Consider the following 13,651-nt stretch of genomic DNA (forward strand, 5'->3'; position numbering starts at 1 on the left):
GGCACCAACATCCTGTCTTCTGTAAAATGCCTGAGGCTCACTGTACAAATAAGCTTTCCATTTTCATCTTCCTAATGCTATTTTTAGAACATCTTGGCAGTGCCAGATGCCTCTTTCAAAGGCTGGACTCTCCAGAGCTGGAGTTAAGATTTATAACCATGTGCTGGCTAGCCACAGATGTTGAAGACAACAGGCCTGTGGGAAAAGCCTCCCCCATTGTTAAGGTGACACTGCTCAAAAAGCTGCTCAAAATAGTTACTCACAGCATCTTGAGTATTTCCACGTAGCAGCCCAGGATCCTGTCTGCCTGGGCACTCAGCTCGATGCTCATGGTGCTGCAGGTAGGGCTGACCATCAGGCAGTCGATGAGGTTGGGCTCGCTGTCGTTGCCAACACTGGCTGTCATCTTCTGATTGGCTGTGTTGTTGCGCTCCACTTCCACATGGATCTCGTTGGAAGTGACAATAACTGGTTTGAGACGGGATTCAGTCAAGGTGGCCTCTTGAGAGACCAGGTCAGGACTTGTGTGAAGAAGGCGGAGGGGGAGATTGGGCTTTCGGTCACACTGCTGCTGGCAGCCATTCCGAATTTCCTTCAGGCTTGGCGAATTGTCCCGACTGAATTTTAAAAATAAACAAATCATTTCAGTAGACAGACATACCAGCAGAGAGCGGGAGAGAGAGTGCAACACTGAGAAGCCACAATTTTTTGCAATTTCCCACTGCATTTTACCCCAGCCCATCGGATGGCTTTCTCCTGTGTAATCGGATTACTGAAATCAATCAAAAACATTAAAAGTCTCCAATAGGACTGTTCTGCAGCCCCCATTTTACAAAGATTTGAGCTTTTCATTATTCTAATTGACAGGCCAGTTTAGTCTAAAGGTGAACTTTCCTGTCCAAGTTGTGCAAAGCTGTAACAGAATCCATGCCCAAGTATGTATCTGGCTATAGTACATGCCCAGACATTTGTCTGCAGCCCTCGCGTCTGGAATTTGTGTTGGACACTGAGCAGCCCCTGTCTGTGCTCTACCATGAGGAAAGTCAGATAGGCATAAACAAACAGGAAACACAGCAGAGGGGAACCCTTGGTGTCTACTGGAAACTGGCTCATGTGTCAAGAACTGCGGCGTCTATTTTGCGGTAAGCGAGGAATCGGATCTTCCACAATAACAGAGACAGCGCTGTGAAAGCAGCTCGGGTTCAAAGCTGCAGATACACAGGGCTTTACACACAGCCCCTTCTTCAAGGTCTCACCCCTGCCTTTGCTCACTGCCTTGGTGAGTACCAGGCAATGAAGGTTCAGCTTCTTCCAGGTTTTCTAGCACACCCATCTCACACGGATCTTGTTGAGCAGCGCGGTGGGTTTGGAAGGGAGTAACACGTGGTCAGCTGGGAAATCATACTGACCTGTTGATGAATTCCTCGTAACAGGAATAAATGGCAGCTAAGCAGACAGCTACAAGATTTGGCAGGACCCTGGGATGTGGGCATTGTCCCGTTGGACCATGCATGCTGAAAAACAAAAAACAAGGTTATATCATTGCAAGGAAGATTTCTGTGGGCAAAACCAGTCAGACAGAACAAGGTGTCAGACCTGGACAGGCATCCTCGGGGGATCTTCAGAAGGGCCATAACAGAGAGATATTTTAACCCTGTAAATCCAATGGCCCTATTTAGGAACAAGGGTAAGCCAAATCATCAATTTAATTGATGTGGTATCCCTAAAGTTCTCCCGAAATCTCACACATGAGTGAGCACTATGAGGTTGAAAGTTAATTTGAATCATTCTGCAGAGGCTTTGAGTCTAGATGTATGAGAAGAACATGCACACAGCAAAGTCCATTTGCTTGCAGTGTGGAAGTAGGCAAAAAACCTCACCCTTATTTGAAAATTAGCATTTTTAAAAGAGACTTCAGCAATGCTGCCTGATGGACCCGATTTATTTGCTGTTTGCCAGTACCAAAAAGCACCAGCTACTTTTAACAGCCAGTAAAGAGATAAAGCAGGGTTGGGAGAAGTAACACAGCAAAGCCTGGACACAGGATTGGAAATACACCATAAATTAAATGTAACTAACCTGTGAATAAACTTCTTCACCACCTCCATTCCAGCATTCAGCTCATTCAAAGACAGAATGTACTCCTGAGTAAAGAGCCTCAACCGAGGGCACTTCCCAAAATCCTGTCCAAGAAGGAGATACTCGGTGAAGATGGTGAATGTACATCGAAACCGTGGGTTTTCAGAAGAAACCAGCTCAAACCCAGCTGAATTCACATTGCTATTGTGCTGCCAGCTTCAAGAGAAGAGCCCCTCTGCACACTGAAGTAATCTTCTCCCCACTAATAATGACAGGGTTTCCAATCTCTTCTTTTCTTTATACCCACTTTGAAAACAAAGATCTGTTTAATGAAGCAAACAACTAAAAACCAAAACATCTCACCTAAACATCTCACCTATACTTACATTTGTTCTGCACTTTTCACTTAATATTTTGATTTTGAAATACATTTTTTTGTTTGGCACTTTGGCTTCCACTCCTAACTGCAGATTTTTAAAAATAAAACTCAAAAAATAATATTATATTTCCATGTTTAGTGTGATACCTATTCTGGTCTTAGAGAAAATCATTTTGACATGCAATCAATAAGCAATCAAGTACAAAACCAGAGATCAGTTTTTTATTCTGGGATTTTACTCCAGCTACAATGTGAATTTGACAGGTGAGCTCAAGAGTCACTTTCCTTAAATCCTGCAGTCAGAGAGGCACCTGCTAACTGAAATCCTGCATCTCCTCACATCACCTGCTATTTTTAGATGTGAAAGGAGTAAATTCTGCTGTCTGGTGAGTGTTATTCCACAGCACATTTCCTCACATTTACACAGGTGTAACCTTATTACACAGGTGTTGCAGAACTACAGAGCCGAATTTCCAACTGGGGAACAAGGTCCACTGAGGACAAATAAGCACTCCCAGTTATCCCTCCAGCAGCTGCCTGTGGAAGTTAGCCTGAAAAACAATACGTGGCAACTGAAATTTTAAAGAAATGCCAAAAATGGTAATGAACTAGTGGTGGCCTGCAAAAGGGATGATAAACTCCCAGAGCACTGAAACCCTCTGTCAACTCATTTTGGTTTCAGGCACTTCTATAGCACAACTTGTATTAATATCTGGTAAGTTATTACAGCCAGAGAAAACGACCAAAAACTAGAAGACAAGCTTAGGCTGAACAAGGTCTCCTTCAAGCCCTAAGTGACACTCTGCTGGTACTGATGGCTGCCTGGTAACTTCACCCAGCAAAGGGACTGTGGGCAATTCCACACTTCATATTACAATTAAAATCATTAAACTTCTAACAGCTCCTTCTAGCAGGTGCAAATGCACTTGATCCAAGGGCAGGAGACCATGTGTGCTTCATACAACATTTGATTAATTTCATGAACATGCCTTGCAAGACAGCTTTTGCAATTGCAATTTGCTTATGAAAGCTTTCAACCCATCTAGGTGTCCTAACTGAAGTTGGAATCAAAGTCCAAGAGATCATAAAGAGGATGTCATTGCCAACCTCTGTAAAATAAAACATCTCTCTAACTAGAATACAATGCCCTGTCACACACCAAGTACAGATCAATACACACCACCTACACTGCTCAAAAAAAAAAAAAAAAAAAGGTGCTTATATTCAAACATTTGGGCTGAGCCTACAAATAGCTGAAACCCAAAGGTTTGGGAAGTTGCTGAGCACTCCCCAAACGACCCAGCACACAACAGCCTCCAGTCCTGCATGTAACCAGCATTATCAGCAAGACAAAAACCTTTGAGATGCCAAGATCATAGATAAATGAGACACTGTTTCCCCATTTCATAGGTAGAAAACTGTGGAACAAAAGTTGTCAGGAATTTTCAAAGGCCACAGAACAAACTGGAGGCAAAGGTGGGAAGAGCCAGCTCAGTCTCCTGCCCCAAGGACTGCACAGGGCCTCCTGAGGTGATGAAGTTTAGTGTCCCCCTAAAGAGTAACTTATTATGTGCACACACACACATTCTCTAAAGGACTATTCAGTACAGAAGTCCCCAGAGAGTGGTAAAGTGCCCAAATCCACTCCAATTAATACCTGACACCATAAATTCTCCGACTACACGCTGCGGTACAGACATGTTGATTTTCAATCTGCAAATGTTAAGTATGGTAAATATACCCAATTCTCTGAAGCTAACCAAATACAAGCATTACACTATGCATTTAGATTTTATTTGAGACCCCTCAAGAGCTCTGGATGCTTTAAAAAAATCAGTCTGGAATCCAAGAATAACATTTACAGAATATTTCATTGAACACTACAGAATATTCAAAAATGTTTACATGTCTGCAGAGTGCTGGCACAGAGCCAGGAATATGACCTTTCTGCCATCTTGGGCTTTCTACCTAGTTCTGTAAACTCAGGGAGTTAAATAAGATTGGAAAAATAAAAAATATGATCTGTTTCCTACTGGGTTTATGCTAATCACAGCATGACAACAGATGGTCTCTAAAATTATGTGTTAGTGAAAAGAAGTTGATTATGAAGTTACAGAGGTTCATCCTTGAGATCACAGCCAAATCAACTGCCTTAAATATTTTATTTTACTCGTTATTCTTTGCCACTGCACCGTGAAGTAAGACTTCTTCACGTAACTTAAAAATCATGGCAGGAAACAATATGCCACAAAAGCTGGAGAGCTGGTAAATACCCCAGACCTCTTTTAGGAAAGGAATATGGATCATGTAAGAATAATTTTGAAGTTTGCAGGATAGGGATTCTGGTCTACAGGGTGGAGAGCAAAGCAGGGCATTTATTTCAAACAATGACGAGGAACTGATCAGCAATGAGAAGAGAGAAAGTCTGGGCAAGGACAGCCATAAAATGACAGAGTACCTAAATCCTGCAGCAAGAAGGAAGAATTACAGTAGAAAAGCATAAATATATTCAGAAAACCCAGGTAAGAACTCATTGGACATGAGCCTAAACAAAAATGGAAATACAGAGAGCTGGTGGTGTCTTACAGAAAAAGTGTTGAGGGCCCCAGCTCAAAATCAACAATGTCTCCATTCTGGTTTTGTTATTTATTTGATTTTAAACTGTTTTAACTGCAAGGATGGCATGCAGGGAGTAAACAATGAGCCATGGGCCAGGTGGGAGAGAGCTAGAGCTGCATATACTGGCAATGCTGCCAAAAGAAATATCCCTGAAAACATGGCTTTGCTTAGATGCTTTTGAAGGTCCCACTGAAAGCTTATTAGTTCTGCACTGATGAAGTAACACACAATTACATGTAGCATTCACAGTTTGGGGGGCAGATTTAGATACCACAGCACATTACAGGCAACAGAGCAGCTGCTGATTACAAAAGATAGGGCAGTAAAACTTCTCCAGACTGCTGGAGCTCCCGTGACACGAGCACTCACCATGTTGTGTTTGAGAATCCTCTGTACCACTGGGGTGAACACCTCGATCACCACCATGGACCGCGGGCGCTCTCGGCAGTGCTGCAACAAGCAACAGGTCATGCTGTGAGCTGCAGGAATTATGGACATGGGTCTCCCTGGCTTCACACCCCATGCAGGGATTACCCCGAGATTAACAAGATCCAAGGGCTAAATTAATCTTTCCTGGGATTAGGGCACTTGTAACACTGCTCGTTCCTATGGATTTGCTGGCATCTAGTAGAACATTCCCATGGGAGCTCACAAACTGTGCAAATTCCCTTCCCTGTTGCCTCTTCCTCCCAAAACTCACTTGCAGTGTACCCTTTGGTCAAATTCAATTGAAGACTGCCAACAGTTTTAAAAGGAAAGGGGTTGGGGACAGGAAGTGATGTTCACAGGCAGTGTAATATCACAAACCTCTTTTCTTTGGGATCCAGGCTGAAAACCCGTGATGGAGCTTGGAAGGTACCAACAACCCACTCTCCCATCACAGAATAAAATATACAATCATAATGTATCAGTCAGAGTAATTTAGATTGGGAAGGAACTCTGAAAGTCATCTGGTCCAACCCCCCACTCAAGGCAGGGTGGATTTTGAAGATAAATTCTCCTTCTCATTACCCTGGTCCACTTCAGTTCTGGGAAGTCCATAACCTGTTTCCCTTCCTTCAACTATACACACCCCATCCCACACATTACAGACAATTATGTGCCCATCTCTGATAGAGATCCAAGGCAAAAAACTCCAAATCAGGAATAAAAATGCCTTGAGTCTGAGGCTACAGATGACTTAAGAGTGCTTATAAAAATGCAAGTCAGAGGAGTTTCTGTAACTTGACTCAATTTCTGCAGAAAGAAGCAGCTGATGAGTAACTCTGGATGGGAATTACAAGCAGCATCCAGAATGTTTGACAAATGCATACCCAGTCATCAGTAAGCAAATTTAAGCAGACTTGAAACTGAAACACAAACAGGCCTCAAGGAAAAGTAGGACTTTTAAATCCACAAGGTCTGCAATCCAAAGTATTCAGAAGTTTATGGATAAAGGATACAAAATGCAGCACAAGCATGGATTTACCAGAAGAGAGTCCTTATGATCTTCTCACTGCCATTACCCAATAACAAAATACCATAAGGGCTGAGTTACACACATCTGAACACAGTGGCTCCAGTGATTTCTGCATTAGCTAAAAACAACATGCAGTAGGACACCTCTTGTACCCAGACTGAGGTGTGGGAGTCTCAAAATTTTAACTCTCACACAAAGGACAAAACAGACTGATATACTAAGCATATGATTGTATTTATCATAATGGTGCTGTTCAGTATCCCAGTATCATTGCTTTCTGACCAAACAGTGAACTCAATCTGGGCAGGAGGTAAGGAGTTAAAAAAAACCAACCTCCCGCTCAAAGAACTACATTCCTATACAACTAGGAGATTTCAGAAAGCTAAGGTTCTGATACCTTGCAGAAGAATTCACAGAGGTCAGGAGGAGGGTGGTTGTTTTCCAGCAAAGGTGCAATTGCCTTTAAAAAGAAAGGGAGAAAAAAGAGAAAAATTCAATTACAAGGCTGTAACTGGAGTAAGCATATTGCAGGGAACTACTTTTCTTGGGGGGATAAAAGCTCACTTTTAGAAAAGGACAAAAGCATCAATAAAGAAATTAGAGGTGGGCTGTGTGTTTATTTTACAAGTAAGCTCAAGCACACCTCTTCTATGAATCCTCAGAAAACTCTGCTTTTAACTACATCAGTGTAAATACGTAGAACAGGCAAAGGAGTGCAAGGTTTATAATGGTTTCAGTGGAAACAGGAGCAGACCAATTGCTTTGGGATGTAATAAAGCAAGGATGAATCTAGCTCACTGTTTCAGTTAGAACATCTCCCTAAAAGAAAAAACTGAACAACACCACATACATATATCCTTTGTGGAGGAGTTCAAGCTCTTTTTTTGTGAGAAGGAGCTCACTAAAAGCAACCTAGCACTGTTCTTACCTGGGAGGACCCTATTTATCAAAATCAAGCATCTAACTTTGTAAAAGCTGAGATCAACCATTCTTTTTGTTGCTATGCAAACCAATGTGCTTATGCTGGGTAAACACATTAGAGGTCATACTTGCCACTGAGGGGGTAATGAACTTATGCTGTTGTTACTTCCTTTGTAAATTAGGAAATGGTACTAGAATAATATATTCTGTGTGGTGGTACCTTTGGGCTTTTCAGTTAAAGGGATTCCCAGTATCCATTTCAATGTAAGACACTAAACACAGCAGCCAGGACATTTTGTATTAAGCAGCTGAACACCAGATATTTAATCTGGATGGCACCTAAGGCAGCTTGCTTTGGTTTTTGCTCTCACTCTCATCTCCTTACTCAGTCTGCTTGCAGTGGCTGTGTTTCACAGATCAACAGATCAAGATTAGTGTGAATTTTAACAATGAAACCCAAGTACATCTGCAAAGCTCTGTTTGGTTACACTTAAGAACTATGAAGTTTCTACTCATTATCATGTGCCATCCTTCTGCAACTGTTCACTCCTCCTCTGGTGGTGGCCCAGCCACTGGGGACTGCTGGAGAACACAACCCCACCCAGTGAGACCAGAACATCCTCGCTGCCCACCCAACACCTGAGCTCAAGATCTTTCCTAAACCCACCTTTGGGACTGTTTGCTATAGGACCTGCCAAACCAACAACAGAGACGGTCAAGCAGGTCATGGCTCTGCCTCTGTGGTCAGTGTGGAAGAGTGACAGCTTGAAAGGACTTTTTCCTGTGTTTTCCTTACGAGTGCCATGGTCAAAAGCAGACACGTGCTGTCCCACGTTGCCCAGCCGTGGCACCACGTGCTTCCCCATCCTGAGCAGGAAGGGATTGGTTGGGATATTGATTTGCTCCAGCACCATCCAGAGAAGGAAAGCTGGTCCCATCTGCACAGCCAAGTACTGTGTACTTTCCACATGCTACATAAATACACAGTATTAGCAATACTTTCCAGGAATAGCCCAGGTTATCTGGGTAACGGCAGCGAGCTCTGAATGCCCAGGACCTGCCAACTCCTTAATGGCTTGGGCACAACCTGCACGAGGACAAGACTTGAACTGAAGAAGCCATCTCCCAGAACAGAGGAATAACACAGGCTAAAAGGACCTTTGGAGGCCACCTGGTCCACCTTCCCACCTCACAGCAAGGCCACCTCACATCTTTCATTAAAAAAAATCCTTCCCCCAAAAACAACCAGTTGTAACTGGGGGTCTGAACTACCCTTGGCACTAGAGTTAAATGAAAGCTATAGCCAAGAAAAGTAAACGCTACCTCAGAAACTTATCTCAGTGGCTGATTCCAGCTAAAAGGGTATCTTAAACAGCAGTTCAACACAATTAACACCTACTGGCAGCTACCTGCCACCTTGTCATTTTACAGAAAGAGTCACAGAGATGTGATACAATCAGGTGGTGGTGAGGCTCTAGATTGGATTACTGGGAAAATCTGGAAATCGCCAGAGAATGAAATTAAATCACAGTGATGGGTGAACCAAGTTCCTCCTCCCTGATAAACTGTTGAGGTTTTATACTTTGTTTCACAAGCAACAGAGCTGCCATTTGATTCACTTCTTTCTATGTCTAAATAAATGTAACCTACAAAAAAGAAAAAAGTTGAAGAGGATATTTTTACAAATAAGTTAGCAGGGTGTTAAACTGGAGTGACACATACACATATCCACACTTAAAACAGCAATCACTTGCTCACATACCCTCAGCAATGGAGACATTCTGCCCCTCAGGAAACTACTCAGCCTAAGGGTTTTATAGGGCACATCTGGAAATGATGGGGTTTGACTATTTAAAGTACATATATAGATATGGATATTGCTGTGTAGCTTCCTAAGGAGGCCATTTGGAGAGACTATTAACACTCAACATGCTGTGCTCTCTCACACAGGCTGACGAGAAAGCTAATTCATCTATGAAACAAGGAAAGAGAAATTACAAAGCCACACAAAAAACAGACAAATGGTTTTGATTCCTGCCTAAGCTCAGCAGCATTGGTGGAAAGGCTTTCACATTTGCCCTACTTCACTGGGGCAGAGACAAGCACTAACAGAACTGTTATCAAACAGTATAGATTTGTCCTCAGCTTTTGACAGAAGGATACTCACCACAATAATGCTCTCGTGGTCTTGAGTGGTTAAGTTGTTGTTCTGAAAGAGTTGAATAGAAAAGAGATGAGTGAGCCAAGAGCACTCTTGAGTTGGTACATCAGCACACACAGTCCTCAGCTACCACTAGACACAAGCAGAAAGGCTTAAGACTCAATTGCTTATTTTCTGAATAAAAACCACGGCACTAAAATCATTCTCCTAAAGAAGGCTGTACAGAGCCTGCTATGAGGGATGGTGCAAGTCTTCACTGCTCCCTCAGCTGAGCACACAAACACCAGGATGCCAGAGAAGGTCTCATTCAGTTGGAAAAATAAAGCCAGCAATACATTTCTTTAAAATGTTTTCTTAGGACAAGTTGTGTGTTTCTACAAAAATTATTAAAAGGATTGTTGTGGTGTTGGATACCATTTGTGGCCAGTTTTCCTGAAATTCTTCCTTTAAACATGGTACCAGGAAAAGCCAATAAATGGACTGGAAGTCACCTATGCTACCACCTATGCAGATGAGTTTGCTCTGTGCTTTTTCAGCAGCATGATCCATCCAGAGGTTACAGAGTTGTGAGTTGCTAAGGTTTTTGACTACTGCAAGAAAAAACAATAGTGGATTTTTTTGCTTATATCAAATCCTTCACCATCATATCAGAACTAAGACATGAAAAGCCTGCTTGACATTACATTTCCTGTCCATGAAAAGTTAAATATTTGAAACACATGTTATAGGAGGAGGATAGATAACTCTGAAGAAAAATATTTTTCTTTACCAGAATTAGTAAAAGTATAATAGCTACACAGTTAATTTATTGGTGTATATATTATACAGGTACAAAAATTATTGGTCACGGAAGCAACACCAATGGAATAGAAGTCAAAGGGAGTTTTACCACTGACTTAAGACATGAGTTAGACCATGATAAATTTACCATAGATAATTAAAAAAACCAAAGAAACAAAAACTAACCAACCAAAAAAACCAAACCAACAAACTCAAGATAAATGGGGTTTGTTTTGTTTCTAGAAAGCTACGTAACATGGGTCAAACTTTCCTTCTCCCTAGCAAGTGCAAACTCCACTCAAGTCAGCAGAAGTCACGAGCAGACTTACGGGCACAATTTTGACAGCCCAAGTTAAAATAAAACCCACCCCCAAGCTTTTAACTGTTTGTCTCTCATCTGAGAGCGACAGGAGCCCTGCTGAGGCCGTACCTCTGAGAGCAGCTTGGAGACAATCTCCAGGGGTGCCTGGTGGATGGAGTCATCCTGCAGCGGGGATGTCAGTGCCATGTCCACCAGCGTCCGGATCTCCTTCAGCACCACCTCCCAGCGGCTGGGGTTACTCAGCACCTTCTTGTACTTGTAAATCTTCTTCTGCAAGACAAGTGAAAGGGCCACGCTGACACCACCATAAACCCCTTGAACGGAGCTGTGCTTCCTACTGCCCAAGTGGGCTGCTTTGTGTTTCGAGTTTTGCCTTTTCTGGTGGCTGAAAAGCTGTACTTATAACATTTAAATGGACAAGAAAACCTTTTATGTTTAAGCCAATTTCTTCTGTGGAAGCAATGAGAAACCATGATTCTTTTCATTTTAAAATGAGTTTTTTACCTCCAGAGCGTCCTTCTTTTCATCATCTCCTCTCACAAACACCTTCTTCCTCAGGCTAACAACCGCTATCAAACTGTTTCTAAAGCTTAAGTCCTTTTAAGAGACTCATTAAGCAAGGGGGAGAGAGAGAGGCCATCAAAACATCACTCTTATGGATCCTTTATTCTGAATGTAAATTCACATTCAGAACTCATTTAAATCAATTTCACCAACGCAAAAAAATCTGTAGCCCAAGAGGTTTTCTTTTCTGTCTCAAAGGACCCTGAAAAGTTATGCTGTCACTGTCCAGTTGTAACAGAAGCCAACTTGTAAAGTCTCCAAATCTTCCATACAACAGCATTTCCACTCTCAAGAACAGCATTCCTGATTGCCTAACTCCATCTGCCCCAGTTCCCTGCATGCCCCTGACCATGTCCAAGCTATTTCACCAACTGCCCCATCCACAGATGGACAAGCAGAGGACAACTCTTATCCTCAGCAGCCATGTGACCACAAACTACTGGAACAGCGGCTGCTTTATATTATAAATAGCAACCTTTAGAGAAAACCCACACCCAAATTCCCAGAGTTAGCTTGATGGCACTCTACAAATTGAAGGAAATGATGAGTGTTCAAATGTTACTCCTGAAAACAACATGAAGGGCACAAGAGAGCCAGGAGGGGCTCCACAAGAGCATGGAGGCAGTGCCAGAGGCAGGGAAGGAGCTCTGCACTGAGGGACAGTGCTGCCAGGACCCCACCTTGTGTTTAGTTCACATGCCCTTCGCCTCTCCTCTCTGCATGAGCCTGGTCCCCTGCAAAAAGGGATGTCGAGAAGTCTGGACACATGCTCAGGTTTATTTAACAGCACCGGCTGGGCACTTCTCTGTTTACATGAGAACGTCGGTGTTTTGCACTAAAAATGGATCTTGCATTCCTTGGCAGCATTTCCATGAAAATCACATCAACTGCCCATTTTGTGCAGCTTGCAGGTTCAGCTGCACATTTTGGGCTATACATCAGGGTACTAAATGCAGAGGACTTTGCAAAGGGCCTGTGTGCTTTGTTCAGTTTTGGAGCTTTGCGGCTCCCGGCATTTCCCCCTGCACTCACCCAGGGCAGCCCCAGCAGGAACCATCTGACCAGGCTGGCTCTCTGCTTATCAGCCACTTCCTTCCCATCGTGCAGCAGATCTACTGCTCAACAGCAAACAGCCACCTCTGTACTCCCACCCAAAACACAAGAGAAGAGAGCAATGCAGAAAAATACAGATTTCAAACGTACTGGGTTTGTCAGGATTGTTAGAGGGGGAGAGGAGAGTGGCACTGGGCTGACATGTAAAGGCTAATAAAGCAATCCAATTATCTTTTTAATTAAATTCATGCCAAGTACAAAAGCACATTGGCAGTGTAGTTCACACTTTCAGTGCCTTTTAAGCCACTGAAAAGCTAAAGGAACATAAAAACATGCTGCAGATATTATCAAATGTGGCTGGGATTTCAGAACTGCACAATAATCTTTGTACTTCTGAGCTCCTTGGGAGAGAGAGAATCCAACAGTGATTTTAAGCTACCAGCACTACTTCCACATCACAGATTTCTTGGACTCTTTGGGAAACCTGAATCATAGAATTTAATTTTTCTTATTCATGTAGTGCCTTTATTTAGGGTCTTTTTGTTAGACCCACTCCAGCACTAAATCGAAGACAACCAGACAGTTTTTTAACTGGAAACAACTCCTTTCTGACTAATTGAGGACACTAAATCAAGCTGTCTCAACAGACACAATTTCCAATGCTGAAACTTATTGCTTGGCCCTGTACTGTGAAGAAGTCAAATTCAAAGCAGAATTGGAACCTGACAAAACATGGGGACGGGGAGAATGAGAGCTAGACCACTGGGTTATTGCATCCCTGCCTGCTCTGGGCTGCCCCTTTTTGGGTGAGCTACAACTCATTTGCAGAGCAGCTCCTTCAGCCTAAGGGGCAGCTGCTGAAGGAAACTCTTGCCCAACAGGCCACTGCTCAGACAACTCCACCACAAATATCATTCTTTCCCTGTGAAATCCACTCTTGCTTGGGATGAGGGAGGAGCAAGGGAGTTTTCCTTTCCTTTTTAGAGATGCCCACTAAAAGTCAGAATTCTGATGATGCTGACGCACATAAGAGGGAAGACAGCAGGAGCTTTACTTGCTGCCACGCAGGGGAGACCCACCAAAGCTGCTGCTCAGGGCAGGCAGACAGGGACTCAAAGGGAGCACCAGGGGATAGCCACCTTTGCAGACATGCCGAGGCTGCTGCAAGCACAAAATCCAAACTTATCAGCGTGTGCTTCACATTTCCAGCACAAAGGATTGCACCACACTGACAGACCGAGCTGCAGTCTGACAGTATGGGAGTCTTGAATGATTGTGGGAAAGCAGCAGAAAATAAATAAATAAATAGAGGAG

At 43.1% G+C, this 13,651-nt stretch overlaps 1 protein-coding gene across 2 annotated transcripts in view; it reads right to left on the bottom strand.

Moving 5' to 3' along the window:
• The window catches only part of CMIP (c-Maf inducing protein), a 131,978-nt gene that overhangs the window by 24,165 nt on the left and 94,162 nt on the right, over window positions 1–13,651 (bottom strand). For both annotated transcript variants that reach the window (XM_069026677.1, XM_069026678.1), the window contains exons 4-10: window positions 10,829–10,990; window positions 9,625–9,666; window positions 6,934–6,996; window positions 5,447–5,527; window positions 2,080–2,183; window positions 1,410–1,514; window positions 264–617 (exon numbers count right to left, since the gene is read on the bottom strand). In XM_069026677.1, the coding sequence (XP_068882778.1) occupies window positions 264–617; window positions 1,410–1,514; window positions 2,080–2,183; window positions 5,447–5,527; window positions 6,934–6,996; window positions 9,625–9,666; window positions 10,829–10,990 (911 nt within the window). The remainder of the gene's footprint in view (window positions 1–263; window positions 618–1,409; window positions 1,515–2,079; window positions 2,184–5,446; window positions 5,528–6,933; window positions 6,997–9,624; window positions 9,667–10,828; window positions 10,991–13,651) is intronic.

This window comes from Aphelocoma coerulescens, chromosome 11, assembly GCF_041296385.1.
Source record: "Aphelocoma coerulescens isolate FSJ_1873_10779 chromosome 11, UR_Acoe_1.0, whole genome shotgun sequence".
Lineage (NCBI taxonomy): Eukaryota > Metazoa > Chordata > Aves > Passeriformes > Corvidae > Aphelocoma > Aphelocoma coerulescens.